This window comes from Malassezia pachydermatis, assembly GCF_001278385.1.
Source record: "Malassezia pachydermatis strain CBS 1879 chromosome Unknown scaffold2, whole genome shotgun sequence".
Classification (NCBI taxonomy): Eukaryota; Fungi; Basidiomycota; class Malasseziomycetes; order Malasseziales; family Malasseziaceae; genus Malassezia; species Malassezia pachydermatis.
In genome coordinates, this window is record NW_017253139.1 from 979378 (window position 1) to 998042 (window position 18665).

At 56.4% G+C, this 18665-nt stretch overlaps 10 protein-coding genes across 10 annotated transcripts; 5 read left to right on the plus strand and 5 right to left on the minus strand.

Moving 5' to 3' along the window:
* Positions 1-180: 180 nt before the first annotated feature.
* On the plus strand, positions 181-2658 carry Malapachy_2515 (elongation factor g mitochondrial; the record flags this gene model as incomplete). The annotated part of the gene is made up of 1 exon (XM_018137004.1): positions 181-2658. One exon carries the CDS (start codon positions 181-183, stop codon positions 2656-2658), a length of 2478 nt encoding a protein of 825 aa, XP_017993388.1.
* A 119-nt stretch (positions 2659-2777) lies between these two features.
* On the minus strand, positions 2778-4245 carry Malapachy_2547 (caax prenyl protease 1; the record flags this gene model as incomplete). Its single annotated transcript, XM_018137036.1, has 2 exons — positions 2778-2798; positions 2824-4245. 2 exons carry the CDS (start codon positions 4243-4245, stop codon positions 2778-2780), a joined length of 1443 nt encoding a protein of 480 aa, XP_017993113.1.
* A 110-nt stretch (positions 4246-4355) lies between these two features.
* On the minus strand, positions 4356-6659 carry Malapachy_2543 (dna ligase; the record flags this gene model as incomplete). Its single annotated transcript, XM_018137032.1, has 7 exons — positions 4356-4480; positions 4507-4633; positions 4663-4773; positions 4801-4838; positions 4870-4885; positions 4913-6608; positions 6637-6659. 7 exons carry the CDS (start codon positions 6657-6659, stop codon positions 4356-4358), a joined length of 2136 nt encoding a protein of 711 aa, XP_017993117.1.
* Positions 6660-6798: 139 nt separating this feature from the next.
* Positions 6799-10464, plus strand: Malapachy_2517 (nuclear condensin complex protein; the record flags this gene model as incomplete). The annotated part of the gene is made up of 2 exons (XM_018137006.1): positions 6799-6966; positions 6994-10464. The coding sequence occupies 2 exons, from the start codon at positions 6799-6801 to the stop codon at positions 10462-10464; spliced, it is 3639 nt and encodes a 1212-aa protein (XP_017993390.1).
* Positions 10465-10620: 156 nt separating this feature from the next.
* Malapachy_2522 (mitochondrial carrier) lies at positions 10621-11970 on the plus strand (the record flags this gene model as incomplete). The annotated part of the gene is made up of 2 exons (XM_018137011.1): positions 10621-10710; positions 10753-11970. 2 exons carry the CDS (start codon positions 10621-10623, stop codon positions 11968-11970), a joined length of 1308 nt encoding a protein of 435 aa, XP_017993444.1.
* A 222-nt stretch (positions 11971-12192) lies between these two features.
* Positions 12193-13938, minus strand: Malapachy_2532 (heat shock protein 60; the record flags this gene model as incomplete). The annotated part of the gene is made up of 1 exon (XM_018137021.1): positions 12193-13938. The coding sequence occupies one exon, from the start codon at positions 13936-13938 to the stop codon at positions 12193-12195; it is 1746 nt and encodes a 581-aa protein (XP_017992786.1).
* A 289-nt stretch (positions 13939-14227) lies between these two features.
* Positions 14228-14658, plus strand: Malapachy_2520 (hsp10-like protein; the record flags this gene model as incomplete). The annotated part of the gene is made up of 3 exons (XM_018137009.1): positions 14228-14230; positions 14304-14570; positions 14608-14658. 3 exons carry the CDS (start codon positions 14228-14230, stop codon positions 14656-14658), a joined length of 321 nt encoding a protein of 106 aa, XP_017993442.1.
* Positions 14659-14858: 200 nt separating this feature from the next.
* Malapachy_2540 (mago nashi) lies at positions 14859-15489 on the minus strand (the record flags this gene model as incomplete). The annotated part of the gene is made up of 6 exons (XM_018137029.1): positions 14859-14915; positions 14946-15035; positions 15062-15149; positions 15186-15249; positions 15279-15394; positions 15431-15489. 6 exons carry the CDS (start codon positions 15487-15489, stop codon positions 14859-14861), a joined length of 474 nt encoding a protein of 157 aa, XP_017993118.1.
* Positions 15490-15926: 437 nt separating this feature from the next.
* Positions 15927-17327, plus strand: Malapachy_2604 (myp1 protein; the record flags this gene model as incomplete). Its single annotated transcript, XM_018137092.1, has 1 exon — positions 15927-17327. The coding sequence occupies one exon, from the start codon at positions 15927-15929 to the stop codon at positions 17325-17327; it is 1401 nt and encodes a 466-aa protein (XP_017993166.1).
* Positions 17328-17424: 97 nt separating this feature from the next.
* Positions 17425-18615, minus strand: Malapachy_2595 (hypothetical protein; the record flags this gene model as incomplete). Its single annotated transcript, XM_018137084.1, has 2 exons — positions 17425-18279; positions 18310-18615. The coding sequence occupies 2 exons, from the start codon at positions 18613-18615 to the stop codon at positions 17425-17427; spliced, it is 1161 nt and encodes a 386-aa protein (XP_017993066.1).
* Between the last annotated feature and the right edge of the window lie 50 nt (positions 18616-18665).

The following is an 18665-nucleotide window of genomic DNA, read 5'->3' on the forward strand; positions in this document are numbered from 1 at the left end:
TGTTCTTGTCGCATCTTTTTTCTTGGGTACTTGGGCCACCTCGGCCGGCGCTGGACGGAGCGAGTAGGAAGAAAGACACGTCCGCCGATTTTTTTGTTCGTAGATCCATCAACGTACGTTCGTTCTTCGAACGCGTGCATCATCGTCTAGTTTAGAGCGAGTGAGGTCACGTTATTGATCATGCGAGCTGTACGTGTACTCCGCCCCGCGTTAGCGCAGCGTAGCATGCCGCTGGCGTCTCGTCCTACAGCTGTGGCTGTCCGTGCGATGCAGACGCTGCAGAAGCGAAGGAGCGCCTTGCCTGCCACGGTCCCTGCTGTGGCGCGCGTATCCATGGTGCAGCCGACACGGCCGTACTCGACGGCGCCAAGTGAGCTGCCACTCGCGACCACTGTGCAGCCCAGTGAGGCGGATGTGGCGCGTCTCTTGCGCCAGCGCAACGTCGGTATTAGTGCGCACATCGACAGTGGCAAGACGACGCTAACGGAGCGTGTGCTATACTACACAGGCCGTATCAAGGACATTCACGAGGTGCGTGGTCGCGATGAAGTCGGTGCGAAGATGGACAGCATGGACTTGGAGCGTGAGAAGGGTATTACGATCCAGTCGGCCGCCACGTACTGCAAGTGGAAAGCGACGCCGCCTACGGAGAAGAGCAACATGACTGGCGATGCGGCGGACGACTCGGCCATGACGCAGAAGAAGGAGGACTTCCACATCAACATTATCGACACGCCTGGGCACGTCGACTTTACGATTGAAGTCGAGCGTGCGCTGCGTGTGCTGGACGGTGCTGTGTTGGTGCTGTGTGCCGTGTCCGGTGTGCAGTCGCAGACCATGACGGTGGACCGCCAGATGCGCCGCTACAATGTGCCGCGTCTCTCGTTCATCAACAAGATGGACCGTGCCGGTGCGAACCCGTGGCGCGTGGTCGAGCAGATCCGCACGAAGCTGCGTATGCCTTCGGCAGCCGTGCAGGTCCCGATTGGTGCAGAGGACAACTTTGAGGGCGTAGTCGACCTGGTGCGCTGGAAGGCCGTGTACAACGAAGGCATCAAGGGCAATGTCGTGCGGGAGACGGACGACATTCCCGAGAGTGTGCTGGAGCTTGCCAAGGAGAAGCGCCAGGAACTGATCGAGCAGTTGTCGGATGTCGATGATGAAATGGCGGAGATCTTCATTGAAGAGCGTGAGCCGACGCTGGATGAGCTAGCTGCGGCGCTGCGTCGTGCTACGGTGGCCTGCCGCTTCTCGCCTGTGTTCATGGGCACTGCGATCAAGAACAAGGGTGTGCAGGCGCTGTTGGATGGTATGTGTGCGTACTTGCCGAACCCGATGGAGGTCCCGGCGATTGCCAACGATATGAATGTAGCCAAGAAGCTCGCTGCAGAGGCGAACCAGGAGGGCCAGGATGCGGACGCTGTCCAGGCCGCGGCGCAGGCGGGCAGTGAAGTGCAGTTGGTGCCTGCCTCGGAGGCGCCGTTGGTGGGTTTGGCGTTCAAGCTGGAAGAAAGTCGGTTTGGCCAGCTGACCTACATGCGTGTGTACGAAGGTACGCTGCGCCGTGGCGGTATCATCTTCAACTCGCGTACGGGCAAGAAGGTCAAGGTCCCTCGTCTTGTGCGTATGCACTCGAACGATATGGAGGACGTGAACGAAATTGGCCCTGGTGAGATTTGTGCCATGTTCGGTGTGGAGTGCTCGTCGGGCGACACCTTTACGGATGGCAGTACGTCGCTTTCTATGTCCGCGATGTTTGTGCCGGAGCCTGTGATTTCGCTCTCGCTCTCGCCGGAAGGCAAGGACGCCAGTGCGAACTTCTCGCGAGCGCTGAACCGTTTCCAGAAGGAGGACCCGACGTTCCGTGTGCATGTGGACGCCGAGTCTGGTGAGACGATCATTTCAGGTATGGGTGAGCTGCACCTGGAGATCTACGTGGAACGTATGCGCCGTGAGTACAACGTGCCATGCACGACAGGCAAGCCGCGTGTCGCGTTCCGCGAGACGATTTCGCAGCCGGCCAAGTTCAACTACACGCACAAGAAGCAGACGGGCGGTGCTGGTCAGTTTGCGCGTGTCATTGGTTACATTGAGCCCATGCGCATGGACGAAGATACGGGCAAGGACACGGCGTTCGAGAACGCGGTCATGGGTGGCAACATTCCTGCGAGCTACATTCCTGCGTGTGACAAGGGCTTTGGCGATGCGCTGGAGAAGGGTTCGTTGGCGGGCTACCCTGTGTGTGGTGTGCGTATGGTGCTAGAGGACGGTGCGGCGCACAGTGTCGACTCGAGTGAGCTGGCCTTCCGTATCGCGACGATTGCTGCGTTCCGCGAGGCGTTCCGCGAGGCGGGTCCGTCGATTCTGGAGCCTAAGATGACCGTGGAAGTGATTGCCCCGGTCGAGTTCCAGGGCGCTGTGATCGGTGCGCTGAACCAGCGTAAGGGTACGATTGAGGACACGGAAGTGCGTGAAGACGACTTTACGATCACCGCCGAGGTGAGCCTCAACGACATGTTCGGCTTCTCGAGCCAGCTGCGTGGCCTGACACAGGGCAAGGGTGAGTTCTCTATGGAGTACAAGAAGCACGAGCCTGTCATGCCGAACGTGCAGGCGGACATGGAGGCGGCGTACCGCAAGAGTCTCGAGAAGAAGTAATGGGTTGGTCGATTGTGCCTTACTGCGCCTTCTTCGCCACGGAAGGCGTGAGCCGGTCAATCGCGACAAGGCGCTCGACCAGCGTAGGATGACTATAGTGATACGCGCTGTAGAGTGGATCATGATGCATCGATGACAAACTGATGTGAGTATGACACAAAAAACGTACTTGTGAATGGACAATTTGACGAGCGCGCGCTGCAGCAGCGCCGGGTACGCCTCGGCGTCCTGCCCCTCCACCGACGACGGCGCGTCACTGTAGCGCGAGAGCCATGCACGAACTGTGGCACTTGGCTCCGCGGCGGGCGTCGGGGTGGATGGCTGCGACGTGAGCAAGGCGCGCGCCTCTTTCTCTGCGGCTGTCGGCGCAGGCCGCGTGAGCTGCGCAGCAAATGCATCAGCTTGGTACTCGTACCGACGCACGACGGCGTTCAGTGTGAACTGCAGGAGCGCATCGGCAGGATGCACGACCAGGTTAAACAGCTCCATACCGATCATCACAGGCAGGTACGACACACGAGCGACCGCCGACGCATCACTACCGAACCCAAACGCACGGAAGAGCGACTTGTTGTGGATGAAGACAGCAAACACACACAAGTTCAAAAAGATCTGCACAAACGACATGGCGACCAGCTTGGTCGGATGACCGTACTTCCAGTGGCCCAGCTCATGCGCGAGCACGGCCTCAATTTCATCCGGCGTGGACTGCTCGATCAGCGTATCGTAAATGACAATGTGCTTGCTGCCGCCAGGCACAAAGCCGTAGAAGTACGCATTCGAGTGGCTACTACGCCGACTTCCGTCGATCATGTACAAGTGCTTGAGCGGGAAATTGAGCTGCTTCGCAAGCGCTGTCACACGATCACGCAGCACGCCCTCAGGCAGCGGCGTCAGCTTGTTGAACAGCGGCTGGATGAGCGTGGGGTAGATGACAGAGCCAAATACGACGACTGCCATGATCAGCAGCACAACGTACACGACAAACTGATCCCCCGCCCACCGCACGACCGTGACAAAGAGCGCAATCAGTGGCACCGTAATGATCCCGGTTAAGAGCAACTCCTTGATCTTGTCGGTGAAAAACGTGCGCCATGTCAGCTTGTTAAAGCCGTGTCGCTCCTCAATCACAAAGTTGCGGTACGCGCTGAGCGCCATAGATAGCGGGAGCTGCACCAGCACAGACACCACAGCATTGGCGCCTGACATGGTCTGCTCACTGTGCGCTACGCCCAGCTTGGTGAGCAGCATCCCACTCCAGACCCAGATGTGCGCACTCCAGTTGTAGTGTACAGAAGCCAAGTTCACAACGTGATTCAGGCCGTCCGCTATGAAACCAAAGCGGGCCTTGTCGCGTCCGTACTTCTGGCTTTTCACAAAGTCCTCGTGCGACACATGCTCTATCAGCGCCTTGGGCGCTGTGCGCCGGTAGTACATCAAGTACTGCCGGAACGACACGTACGTCTCAAAAAGGTAGACGACCCATAGCAAGCCCTCGACTAGGCCTTTCCAGGGGATCGCAGGGTCATCAAGGTACTGCTCTGCGGCATGGATACCGGCGACCAACGTTGGCGGCAGCGAGAACATAGCGAGATGGAAAGGCCGACGAAAAGCACGCGCGACACGTTGCCCTTGTGGAGGTTACGACTACACGTCCGTCCCTTCCTAGGAACGCCAGTGACGGCATGTCTATAGGCCTACCAGAACCCATCGTCGTCGTCCAGACCACGTGAGCCTTTGCTCGCAATGGCTTGGGCTCGATACATACTAGCCACCTGCTCGGGCGTGGTCGAGAGTTCCGGGGGTTTGTCGTCACGAATGCCTGCGTGAGTGTGCAGCGGTACGTACGAAGGAAGCGGGGGAAGCGCAGCGAGATCCCACGTGCATCAATCATGCCGCGGGCCGCCGTGTAGACGGGGCTGAGGGACAGATCGGCTGTGAGTACTTCCCATACGATTTTGGGCTCGAAGAACACCTGGTCGTGAGCCTTTGGCCTGTACATACGTCTGGCTTGGCATCGCCCAAGTCATAGTACCCCTTTTTCACCGGGATTTCCAGCTCTTTGAGCGTCTGGTAGTGCGACTCCAAGTCAGCTTCCGAGAAGCCCGTGCCAATCTGCGCGTAAGCTCGTGGTGTACGTACCTTGCAAATGCTCTGGTACGTCTCGCTGTCCTCGTCGTCTGTGGTCAGTCGTCGCTGGTTGGCACATACAGCAGGCCAATAGGAACTGGTGGTGAGTCGTTGTCATACGTACAGCGCCATACACGTTGGTACGCTTACCACGGCCATAGTAGCCGCCAATCACCGTAAGGTCCAAGCTATCGCCTGTACCGCTAAGGTAATCCTTCTTCAGCTTGAGCCAGTTGATCGAGCGGCGGCTGGGCTCATACGTCGCGTCTGCGCCCGTGAGCATCTTGACCATGAGACCTTCACATCCATGCACGATACTTTCGTCCAGGAACGTCTGAATCTCCTCCGTCGTCGTGCAGTCGCGATGCGTTGCAAAGTCAAACTCGTTGACAACCGGCTGGAAATGTTCCCGCAACAGCTCGCGCCGTCGCTGTAGCGTCTCTTGCAACAACGGCTCGCCGTTCAGGTACAACAGATCAAAGCCAAACAACTTGACAGCCACACGCACATCTTCTGCTTTGACATCTTTGCGTTTCCGCCGGCTCAGCTCCTGGAACGGTAGCAGTCGGCCAGGCGCTTGCTTCTCGTCCTCTGCCGCTGGCTCCCATGCCACAGCTTCCGCATCCAGGACAAAGCTGCGCACCGCTGGCGTCAGGCAGTGTGGGATCTGGGCTACCAGATCGGGGTATTTCATGCTCATATCCTCCGAGTTGCGGCTGAACACACGCACTTGCAATGTGCCATTGTCTGCATAAAAGCCATGCACCTGCGCTCGCTCTCCATCGTACTTGTATTCACACGTGAATGTCTGCCCTTCAAATCGGTCCAGCACCTCGCCAATGGCTTTGGTTGGCTTCGCCAACATGGGCTTCAGCGGGATGCCAGGTGTAAGTTTCAAGTGCGCACGAAGTCCCTCGGGGCCATACTCGAGCAGCGCAGGAATCAGCAAGTCATACGAAGGCAGCTCACTGAACACAGCCTTACCAATCAATGTGCCCTGCTCCAACTGCGCTGCCAATGCCTCTTCGTCCATACGCTTCGCTTCGCTCCCCAGGCGTACGAGCATCACAGCTTGCACTACAGCAACCAAGACTGTTTTTTCTGCAAGACCAATACGCAACTTGCCTTCCAAACTGCGAATCAAGTACTTGCTTTCTTCGCCTGTACACGCCGCCAACAGTCGCTTGATGATGCCCAGTTTCTTGTCTTGCGACTTGGCGCCTGACGCTGCGGCAATCTCCTTCAGCTGCTTAAACACGGAAGGCACTGTCAATGCCTGCGCTGCAAACATCGTGGGCTGGTGCTTCTTCGAAGCGAGAGCAACGAGGCCCAAATCGCCTTTGGCCTCAAAGTCTTTTTTGATACGTGCCATTTCGCGGCCCGTGCTCTGCGCAATGGCCTTGATAAGAAGGCCTTCACCGATACCGAGCTCCAGTCCTTCGTAGTCAGGGCATAGTCGATTGATGCACAAGTACACTGACGTGAGTAGATTTTCTTTCGCAGCTAGGAGAGGCTGGTGCTGCGCTGTACTCTGCTTCATCACTTGCACGAACAAATCCGTGACGAGCTGCAGGATTTCCAGTCGCTTCGTCGTCGCTTCTACTTTGCTGAACGTGTCCACCAATGTGGCGTATGTGATCGGCTTGCCTTTCGGCACAGTCGTCTCGCCTGCCACCTCTTTTACCTTCGCCGCCACGGCGTGCGCTTCCATGGCAGCCAGCGCTTTGTCACGCCCCTTGTCGCTTGGGACTACCGAGGCCGACGAAGCATCCTCATCCACACGAGCACGCTTGGTCGGCGGTGCACCGACAAACAGTGACCTATGTGTCAGTGATAGCGAGTACCTACTCCAATGTCGCCTGCTTCGGCATCGCGTGAGCGTGTCGAGTAGCGCGTCGCGTCAAGCCTCAACGGCGCAGGCTCACGGCACGTGACACCAACACACCGCCGTCGCCCAAGCGCACGACGCGTGTGTGTAGCTCACGTACACCCCAAGCACGGGCGGGCGGTATGCGGATTGAAGAGCTCATCATCGATGGGTTCAAAAGCTACCCTGTCCGTACGCATGTACGTGGCTTTGATCCCAGCTTCAATGCGATTACAGGCTTGAATGGTAGTGGGAAAAGCAACATCCTTGATGCCATTTGTTTCGTGCTTGGCCTCACGAATCTCAGCTCGGTATGTATCGTTTGTATCTAACGCCAGGTGCGCGCCTCCAATATCCAGGATCTGATCTACAAACGTGGACAGGCTGGTGTGACGAAAGCCTCGGTGACGATCGTGTTTGATAACAGCGATAAGGAGCGCTCGCCTGTGGCCTTTGAGAACTACCCTACTATTACGGTGACCAGGCAAATCGCCATGGGCGGTGTGTCCAAGTACCTGATCAATGGCCACAAAGCCACGCAGCAGGCCGTGCAAAACCTGTTTCAGAGTGTGCAGCTGAACATCAACAACCCCAACTTCTTGATTATGCAGGGCAAAATTACCAAGGTGCTCAACATGAAACCAGCCGAGATCCTCTCGATGATTGAGGAGGCTACTGGTACACGCATGTTTGAGGAGCGCAAGGAGCGTGCGTTCCGTACGATGGCCAAGAAGGACCAAAAGGTGCGCGAAATCGAGACGCTCCTGGACGAGGAAATTAAGCCGAAGCTCGATAAGCTACGCGAGGAAAAACGTGCCTTTCTCGAGTACCAAAAGGCGTCCTCGGAACTTGAGCGTCTCAATCGTCTTGCCAAGGCGCATGAATGGCAGGTTCTGCGATCCAAACTGGACGACCGACAGCAGAACGGCATTGAGCACACGCGCGACCTCATCCATACACAGCAAGACGAACGCGCCGCCTGGGTTCAGCATATGTCCAGTCTGCAAGCGGAACTAGCCAAGCTCGAAGAACGTCGTGCCACTGAACTGGCCTCTCATAGCAGTGCGGATGGCCGCTCTGCGATGGAACATGCCAAGGCATTGGCCCATGAGCTCGTGGAGGCTACTGCGCAGCAAGAGTTTCGGCAGACCGCATACGAGGAGGAGAAACATCGTGTCGAGACAGAAGAAGCTGCGCTAGCGGCAGCGCAGGCAGCGTGCGAGTCGCAACAGCATACCTACGATGATCTTGCCTCTACGTTTGTCGAGTTCAAACGTGAGCACGACGATGCGAGTGCCAAGTTGGCTGAGCAAGAATCGCTTCTCCAAACGCTACTTACCGGTATGTCGACCGGATCCCAAGATACCCAGGGCGGCTTCCAAGGACAGCTGGCCAAGGCGCGGGACAAAGAGGCTGCTGCGCAAGCGGAGATTCAGCAGGCGCGAATGCGTATAGCGCACTTGGAGAAGGACATCGAGGCCAAATGTCCGCAAGTGGAGCGCGAGGTGAAAGAGAATCGGCAGCTCACTGAGCAGCTCCACAAGGCGCAGCGGGCGGCGCAACGGGCCAAGGCCGACGTCGATGCATTGGGTTGGAATGCGCCGGCCTATGAGCAGCTCCACAAGGAGCGGCAAGCCCTGCAATCGCGGATCGAGGCCCTCTCACAACAGCACGAAGCCATGCAGGAGCGTTTGCCTGCATCGTTGCAGTTCACATATGCGGATCCAACGCCGAACTTTGATCGCTCGCAAGTGAAAGGGCTGATCGCAAGTCTTGTCCGTCTCGATCCGTCACGTACCAAGTATGCCACTGCGCTGGAAACATGTGCAGGTGGCCGTTTGTACAGCGTCGTGGTCGAGAACGAGCAGGTGGGCGCTCAGATCCTGGCAAAGGGCCAGCTGAAAAAGCGCGTGACGTTGATTCCTCTAACCAAGATCCAGGCACAAGTCGCGCCGCCTGCCAAGGTGGCTGCTGCGCAGCAGCTTGCGCCAGGCAAAGTGGATTTGGCCCTCTCGCTCGTGGGCTACGAACGTGATGTGGCCAAGGCGCTCGAGTACGTTTTCGGCACGACGTTGATTTGTGCAGATGCAGCCACCGCGAAAAAAGTCACGTTCGATGCGGCCGTGCGGATGAAGAGTGTTACCCTTGAAGGCGATATCTATGATCCTGCAGGCACACTGTCCGGCGGCAGTGCGAACACCGCGCAGGCCAACATTTTGCTGCGTATGCAAGAGGTGGCACAGGTCGCAGCCGAATTGCATGCCCAGCAAAGGGCACTGCACGATACGGACGCTGCATGGGCGAAGCTCTCGGCGGAGCACGAGAAGGTGCAGCGCCACGTCGCTGCGTACGAGCTGCAGCAACACCAAGCCGACCTCCTGCAGCAGCAAGTGGACGGATCACGTGCCGCACAGCTCCAGGCGGAGATCGAGGCGGGTCGTGCGTCGTTGGCAGCGCTGCAAACGTCGATTGAGGAGGCGCAGGCGCGGCAGGCTGATGCGGCGTCCCAGTGTGCCCAGTTGGAGCGCGATATCGCAGAGCTGGGTACGAACAAGGAGGCCAAAGTGAGTCGGGTTCGCGACGAATGCAAGGCGATGAAGGCGGCCCATGCAAAGCAGGCTCAGACTTTGAAGAAGCGCCAGGCAGCCCTTCGAGCAGCTGAGCTCGATCTCGGGCAGCACCGTATGGACGCAGAAGCAGCGCAGGAACGATTGACCGAGGCACAGACAGCGTGTGAACAGGCGCTGCAAGAGCAGCAGCAAGGTGCCGCTGCGTGTGATGCTTTGCGGCAGCGCGTGGCTGAGGCAGAAGCGAAGGTCGAAGCAGAACAGGCCGCGCTCTCGGCGTTTAGCGATGAAGTGAATACACTTCAAGCCACGCTGGCAGCGAAGAAAGCGGCCATTAGTGAGGCGGACGTTGCTATCAAGCAGGCGCAGCGGGACTTGGAGCAACACGAGCAGGTATGCCATGCGATGACCTCGCAGCTGAGCGCGCTAGAGGAAGACTATCCATGGATTTTGGACGATGCGCCGCTTTTTGGCCAGGCAAATACGCCGTACGAGTTCAGCAAGCACAACATGAAAGATGTTCAGCAGCTGTGCAAACAGTTAGGCGAGCAGCAAAGCGGCATGAAACGGCGTATCAACCCACGTGTGATGCATATGATTGACAATATCGAGAAGAAGGATGCGAGTCTTCAGAATATGCTCTCGACTGTCCTGCGTGACAAGAGCAAAATCGAGCAGACCATCGAGGAGCTCGATCGCTACAAAAAGGATGCACTGCAAGCGACATTTGAGCAGGTCAACCGCGACTTTGGTTCCATTTTCGGCGAGTTGTTGCCAGGAAATTATGCCAAGCTCCAGCCCCCTGACGGTGCCGACATCACACAAGGTCTCGAAGTGCGCGTTCGGCTAGGGCAAACGTGGAAACAGAGTCTGACTGAGCTCAGTGGTGGTCAGCGTTCGCTGATTGCCCTGAGTCTGATCATGTCGCTCTTGCAATTCAACCCCGCGCCTATGTACATTCTCGACGAGGTGGACGCCGCGCTTGATCTGTCCCATACGCAGCATATTGGCCACTTATTCCGCACTCGTTTCAAGGGCTCGCAGTTTATTGTGGTGTCACTCAAGGAAGGCCTATTCTCCAACGCGAACGTGCTTTTCCGCGCGCGCTTCCGCGATGGAACTAGTGTCGTGGAACGCATCGCCCAAAAATCGCATGAGGCCGAGAAAGAGAATAGGGCGTTGCCGCCGTTGGCCAGTAGTAAAAGGGCGCCCCGCACCCAACGCCCTCCTGTAGCGCCATAGTGTACGTTCTTTCCCTCACTCCACTTTCTGGTCAGGGGACATCTATGCCGGGTCTATCAGGGGCATATTCCGAATTATTTCAGCCAGCCACCTTTCTTCTAACCTGACGCCTGTGTGGGAGACAGTCCGTCACCGAGTGGTCTGCTGCCTGCCAGTATGTTTTTCTCACCTCTCCTTTGTGAGGCGTTGCCTGCCGCCTCTGATTCTATACGGCCTGAGAAGGGCACATCGAGTTTCAATGTGCAGGTACGTGTTCTTTTCTTCTCGGGGACGACTGACCATCGCTAGATCTACACGACCAATCAACCTTCCTCCGCGCTGGCCAACAAGCTCAAGCTTTTGGTAGAGGCGTCCAAGGCGCCGAACGGTGCCGTGCACTATGAAAAGAAGAGTGTGCCAAGCTCGGGGCTTACACGTCACACGATCTCCATCAAAGATCAGGGTGCGGTGCTGCCTGCCGCGTCTCCTTTGACGTCTACCCCAGACCGCACGAAGCCGTCCCGCTCGACGCTCCAAACGACGCTGCAGAATCTCGGTCAGTCAACGTACAATTTTGTGCTGGGTGGTATTGCTGGCTCCGTCGGTGCTACACTGGTGTACCCCATCGATTTGGTCAAGACGCGTATGCAGAACCAGCGCTCGAATGTCGTCGGTGAAGCGCTCATGTACAAGAACTCGCTTGACTGTGCTAAGAAGGTGTTCAGCAATGAAGGTTTCCTTGGTTTCTACTCGGGTCTTGTGCCGCAGCTTCTCGGCGTGGCGCCTGAGAAGGCCATCAAGCTGACGATGAACGATTTGGTTCGTTCGCTAACGAAAGATGCTGATGGCCACATTTCTATCGCCGCCGAGGTCCTCGCCGGTTCCGTAGCCGGTGGTTCTCAGGTCGTGTTCACCAATCCCCTGGAGATCGTGAAGATCCGTCTGCAGGTGCAGGGTGAGGCTGCCGGTGAGGCGAAGAAGAGTGCGATGCAGATCATTCGTCGTCTCGGTCTCTTTGGTCTGTACAAGGGTGCGGGCGCTTGCTTGCTGCGTGACATTCCGTTCAGTGCGATCTACTTCCCTATGTACGCTCACTTGAAGTCAGACCTGTTTGGCGAGGCGCCAGGTGTGAAGTTGTCGTTCGGCCAGCTCATCTCTGCCGCGTCGATTGCTGGTATCCCTGCCGCGTTCCTCACGACCCCGGCCGACGTGATTAAGACGCGTCTTCAAGTCGAGGCTCGCAAAGGTCAAGCGACGTACAAGGGTATTACGGACTGCTTCTTCCAGATCCTTAAGACCGAGTCGCCCACTGCGCTCTTCAAGGGTTCGCTGGCTCGTGTGCTGCGATCGAGTCCGCAGTTCGGTGCTACGTTGGTGACGTACGAGTACTTGAAAGCGATGATTCCGTCGCCGTTCGCATCGTCAGAATCGCGTCTCCCTAGCGTTATCAACTCGGAAGACTACCAGCGCACGCAAGAGGCGCTGAACCTCGTCATGAGTATCCACAAGCTCGCTCGTTCCTCGTAATTTAGTCCGATGTACCGGCACCGCCTCTTTATCCTTCTCATTTCTCCTTGTCCTAGTAGAGCTTTTTTTCTCTGTGGTACCGCATGCGGTCGATAGAACACACACAGGCCACAACACATCTGCCTATCCTTCCCCACATACACTCTGTTTCTCACCCAGTTTGCATTCAGTTCCCTATTGGAAATGACGGTATCTTTTGGTCACGTGCTACTTACGAGCTTCTTAGAAGCCCATACCACCCATACCACCCATGCCGCCCATGCCGCCCATGCCACCACCCATCGGCGGCGCAGGCTTCTCCTCCGGCGCATCCACAATGCAGCACTCCGAAGTCGTCAGCAGCGAGGCCACACCAGCAGCGTCCTGCAGGGCCGTGCGCACCACCTTAAGCGGGTCCAGCACACCAGCCACAATCAGGTCCTTGTACTCGCCAACGCTCGCGTCGTAACCAAAGCCAAACTCGCCAGGGTTCTCCAGGAGCTTGCCGACCACGACCGAACCCTCCTCACCAGCGTTCTCCACGATCTGGCGAGCAGGGCGCGTAAGCGCATTCTTGATGATCGAGACACCGAGCTGCTGGTCAAAGTTGGCAGTCTTGATGGAGTCGAGCGCCTTGCTGGCCTTGAGCAGAGCCACACCACCACCAGGCACAATACCCTCCTCCACAGCGGCACGAGTAGCGCACAGGGCATCATCGTAGCGGTCCTTCTTCTCGCCGACCTCAACCTCCGACGAGCCACCCACGCGAATCACAGCCACACCACCGCTGAGCTTCGCCAGACGCTCCTGCAGCTTGGTGCGGTCGTACTCCGAGGTGCTCGGGTCGTTCATCATCGAGCGGATCTGCTCGCAGCGAGCAGTAATGGCATCCTTGTTGCCATCGCCGTTCAGGAAGATCGTGTCCTCCTTAGTCACCGTCACACTGCCCGTAGTACCGAGCATGTCCGGCGTAGCACGGTCCAGCTTAATGTCGAGCTCCTCCGAGAACACCTGGCCGCCAGTGAGGATGGCCAAGTCGCCCAGAATGCTCTTGCGGTTGTCACCAAAGCCAGGCGCCTTCACAGCGCACACCTGAAGCTGGCCACGCAGCTTGTTGAGAATGCACGCAGCCAAGGCCTCACCGTCAATGTCCTCGGCAATGATGAGCAGAGGGCGGCGGGCCTGCACAGCCGTCTCGAGCGACGGAAGAATGTCCTGCAGCGCCGAGATCTTCTTCTCACTCAAGAGAATGAGGGGCTTCTCAAACTCCACCTTCTGGGTCTTCACGTCCGTGATAAAGTAGGGCGAGATGTAGCCACGGTCGAAGCGCATACCCTCCGTAATCTCAATCTCATCCTCGAGAGTCTTGCCCTCCTTGACGGTGATCACACCCTCTTTGCCGACCTTCTCCATAGCAGTGGCAATCAGCGAGCCAACGTGCTTGTCACCGTTGGCCGAGATGGTAGCCACCTGCGCAATCTCCTCCGAGGTCGTCACCTCGCGCTTGTGGCTCTCCAGGAACTTGATGACCTCGTCAACCGCAGCCTGGCTACCGCGACGCAGGTCCATCGGGTTGCAGCCAGCCGCGACGTTCTTCACACCCTCGGCGTAAATGGCACGAGCCAGCACCGTGGCGGTGGTGGTACCGTCACCCGCCAGCTCGTTGGTCTTGCTCGCCACATCCTGCACGAGACGAGCACCGAGGTTCTCGTACTTGTCCTTGAGCGTGATCGACTTAGCCACCGTCACACCATCCTTGGTGATCTTCGGGCCACCAAACGGCTGCTCGATAATCACGTTACGGCCCTTGGGGCCCAGCGTAACACTCACGGCATTCGCAAGAAGGTTCACACCCTGCAGAATCGCAGCACGACCTTCATTCGAGAACTTCACTTCCTTGTGGCTCAGCACGGCCGCCGAAGTCGACAGCGCGCGCGAGTTCAGCACGCGCGGCACACGCGCAGCTGCAGTGGAACGCAACATAGACATGGTTCTGTCAGTTGAATAGGAAGGTGAGTGGGGCTACGTATGCGACTCTATTATGCACGCATCTGACGAAGTTCGCCGAATGCCCTAGAAGAATTGCGTATAGCAGCCTACTAGGCCGTGCTACGCAGCCACTCACTGTGCGTCTCCACGTTCTGGCGTAGCTAAGTGGAATGAAACGGAACCGAATGGAAATTATTTCCTCGGCCGATGAGAGATTCGCAGCATCGTGCTGAGGATACAAGACGTCAGGGCGAGTGCGTCATACGCGCTTGCATACTTTGTGCATACTATGGTACGTCGCCAAGGTGGCGGCAAGGTCGTTGTAGCGCCTTGCTATGCCATGACAGAATACTAACCTCTTGCAGTCGGCCTCTTCGATCCGTAACATCAAGTCCGTGGTACCGCTGCTTGACCGCGTTCTTGTGCAGCGCTTCAAGCCGGAGTCCAAGACTGCTTCGGGCATCTTCCTCCCGTCGTCGGCCAACTCTTCCCCGTTGCCGGAGGCCTCAGTGATTGCCGCTGGCCCTGGTGCGCCTGACAAGGATGGCAAAGTCGTGCCGACCAGCGTACAGGCGGGTGACAAGGTCCTCCTTCCGTCCTGGGGCGGTAACTCGATCAAAGTGGGCGATGAGGTACGTGGACCAGTCTATATTGCTGGCTAACCAACAGGAATACCTCCTGATCCGTGACTCGGAGATCCTGGCTAAGATCCAGGAGTAACTACCATTGTACTGCTCAAGTAGAGGCGTCACCTTTGTACCGCCTACGATGCTAAGGAAATAAAATCTTACAAGCTGATTCGGCCCCTGGGCTGGCATGTGCGATCAAATTGATGTCCGATCTGTCTACGGATATCCTGGCTACCATAGTAGTTCCTACAATGTAGACAGACGTTCTCCCGCTGCGCGAATCTGCTGCAGTTATACAGAGATTGGCTTGATTTTGAAATGCAGCGAGATCAAGCTGAAAATCAGGCACTAATTTATGTTAACGGAGAGCACACGTACCTTAAGATCTTGCACGAGATAATACATGACACGTAGTCCTTCTGGATCTTCGCTATCCTGTACTTCAACGAGCGATCCAAGTTTGGCCGTCTCACTGTAAGTCTATTGTGACGTACCTCAAACGAAATATGCTCCTTACCGAGCCGGACTTCCAGCTCTTGACGTCCTACGACGTTCTTTTTGGGCCACTTCGCGTCGTCTTCCCTAACACGTTAGCCTGCTTAATCCATTCAAACGTACTTGAGGATCTCACTATCTTCCACGATCCGCCGCAGCTCTTTCACAACCAGTGGACTCACCCACACTGTACGTGTAAGCACGATTCATACATACTTTCTTTCCGAATAAGCGAGTCATTCCGGTAGTTGCTGTTGTTGGCATAACGCAGACGTCCACGATCGTATTCGAACTCTAAGAACTCATGACCATGTCGGCCTTGATGCCCTGTACTGTATATAAGTATATCGAGAACCTCCTGTACGTACTAGTATCGCACGTAAAAATCAGCGAGGCTTGGTTCCCCCGCGTCTGCGTTGGTCGCCATCGGTGATGAGAGATAGATTGACATGGCACGTGGGAGTGCTCGTTGATGTGTGCTTAGAAATCTTACTTGATCCATTCATATGCCAGATTTTCTGCTCCGCGGCAAAGGCAAAATCTGCGCGCACCTGGTGCGAAGCGCGTGAGGAATTCGTGTCTCCTGTCCATCAGCGAGCGATGCAACAACAAGGGCATCGCGAGCCACCTCCTCTGCTTCGGAGGAAGACAGAGGAAAGTAGCTCTTTATGTCCTTTGGAGTCCTCCAGCGTGCCTTTGGCACCTTCTCATTCTATGGATGGCATCCATTTGCATGACCGATCTCGTATCCATAATCTTACATGGGAATTGGACGGTGCCGCCTCGACAAGTAGCTCACCAGGCGGGGGCGGACGATCTCGGCATATGTCTCAGCCAAGCATGGGTGTATCGGGGTCGATGGCGATGTCGGAGCTTCCTCCTCCTTACACAGTTGTGGATGAACGTCATTCGCGCCACAATTCCATATCAACGCCATCCTCGGATCGGCACTCACTGCTTCGCACTGACTCGTATTTATCCGATGCTCATTCCATGTCATCGCTAGATCTTTTTGTGTCCGCTGACGATTTGCGTGCGCGCCCGTTACGGCAGCGTTTCAAGCCCTCTCGGTCTGGACTGTCTGACTCTCATCCAGTATCTTGTTCCACGTCTGCGTTGCACTCTGAGGATGAGCTTGACTCGATCCAGCGTTCAAATCCATCCAACAGCGGATTGTCTAGCATGGTCCCTTCGTTCCTTAGTACTGACTCACCACGCCCCTCCCGCGTGGAAACGACGGAGGAAGTCGAGCCCCTTCAGCCACTGCCCATGGCGTTTGCCATCTTGCTTCACTCTTTGCGTTTGTTTGCTGTGGTACCTGGTGCGTATGGAACGATGATCTTTTTGCGGCGTGCCTATATCGAGGGTAGTCAGGGACGGTGGCTGCGTGAGTCCTACAAGGACGAGAATGCTAGCGCCGTGGAGTACATTGCGTCTATGCTTTGGACTGTATGTACTGCTTTCCATGCCCTCTCTGTGACGACTCTTTTACTACGTCGCTGGTTGATTTATTATACTATCATTCCTACCCTCATTCGCCTTGTCACTTTCCAGTCCATTTCATGGTCGCTTGTGCGGCTGGTGTTGTATGCAAGTGGCCAGTCTCAGCCGCTTGGCGCATGGGTGGCCGTGTCGACGTTCACGGCCTTCTTCGAGATCTTTGCCCGTTGGACGACCAGCAACATTACAGATATCGACGAACCCTCTTCGCATGACCATGGTCACTCTGACGTCAACGAGACGGGGATTTCGGACGGCGAGGGGCTCTCGCACTTTGAGCATGATGATATGGACCATCAAGACTTGCAACATCCTTGGGTATGGCAACTCAGCCGTGAGAGACGGTACCGTTTGTACAGGGAACAGGGTTTACGGTTCTTCCGTGCCTTGATGGGTGGGCCCACAGACACTGTCGACACGGATTCAGACTTGGAGCCGCCTTCAAAACAGAGTCTCACTCCTTCAGTCCCCACCTCCAGTGCCTCTTCTACGGTCTCTGTCCGTGAAATTCAGGAATGGCACCGTCGTATCGACGAGCGCCGACAGCGGAAATTGCAAGACCGTACACGTCGTAAACATCTCAAGAAAAAGTCACGTATGTCCATGTTCTTTCAAAATTACCGTGCTGCCCGTATCCACTCACGACGTGTGTTCCACTGGGAAGTGGCTATGTGGCGCAATGTCATGCCTGTGGGCGTATTGGCCTATGTAACATTGTGGATCTTGTTGATTGAGTTTTCCTTTACACGCCATTTACAGTCGTAGATATACCCATACTCTCAACACAAGAGTTTTTTTATCGGAAAAGGCCGTACTATGTCCTTTTTGTCGGATAGGCATCATAAAGTGTCGTCACTCAAGGTTAAAGGCCCGCCGCAGCTGAGCTGTTTTTCCAGGGACCTGGATCACAGGTCTCACAGGCAAGATGCGTCTTTTCTTTGGCGTTGCAGGTGCAGTTGCCACCCAGGTGCTTGGGCCAGTTGTCCATGTCCACAAACGTTTTGATTAGCGGCAGGTAATTGGAGCCGCAAATGTCGATTTTTTCCGCCGTGTGGGCGGGCAGCCAACCCTTGACATACGACCAGATCGTTGTGAAGAGCATGGGCGCATTGATAATCTGCACACGGCCAGATAGCTCTGGGAAGTTGTTGTCGAGCAGGTTTAGCAGCTGCTGCAACCGGTTTTTCATCGCCCAGAACGTACCAAGGCCCAATCCCTGCACATTGAGCACCATAAAGTTATCGTCCACGAGGTGGCCCTGCGCTTCCGTACAGGCCAAGTAGCGCATGCGGACAGCCTTCTCTAGCGTCACAGAAAAGTTCTGGATGATCCGCTCGTTGGTCGTCACGCTAAACACCTTATCCGTATCGAGACCCGACAAATCCTGGATAAAGATCGGGCGGCCAAGCTTATCGGTCTTGTGGAAGTACATGCGCCAACCATACTCGGCGACCTGAGCGCGCTCAGTAAACTCAAACTCTTCACATAGCCGATCCAGCTCGATGTCTTCCTTGTACTTCTCGGCGCTGAGGTACATTTCCAAAGACTTGGCCACGTCAAAGTTACGAGCTCGCAAGAATCGCAGGAGCTGTGTCGTTTGATAGTGAGGAGCATTGTTCTTTTCGAGGGCGTTCTTTGCGTACAATTCCTCACGGAACTTGTCTAGGACCCTTTTCTGCTCGTCTGTGAGATTGCCTTCGTGACCAGCGACGGGTGTCTGACGTTAGTGCGTCGGATAGATACGTACGAAGTCCGGGTTGGCCGAACCCTGAGTCGCTGCAGGTGCCGTGGCCGACGAGGTAGCCTCACCTGGCGTTCCCACTTCTGAAGGTCTTCTAGACTTGGACGGTGCTGCCACGTCCGTCGCAGCAGCCGCGTCCGAGCGCGGGGCGGTGCTGCTTATCGGGCGAGCTTCGGTCGACTCACGTCGTGCGCCACCACCAAAGATATTTGAGAAGCTCTTGCGTGTCGATTGCTGCGCGTCCATCGCTGGTGCCTCAGCAGTAGTGTCAACCACCGATGACTGACGCGATCGGCTAGGGAGAATAGGCATGTTCAGAGGCAACGATCTGGAGGCTCGTTCGCTAGGACGTCTGCGCCCTT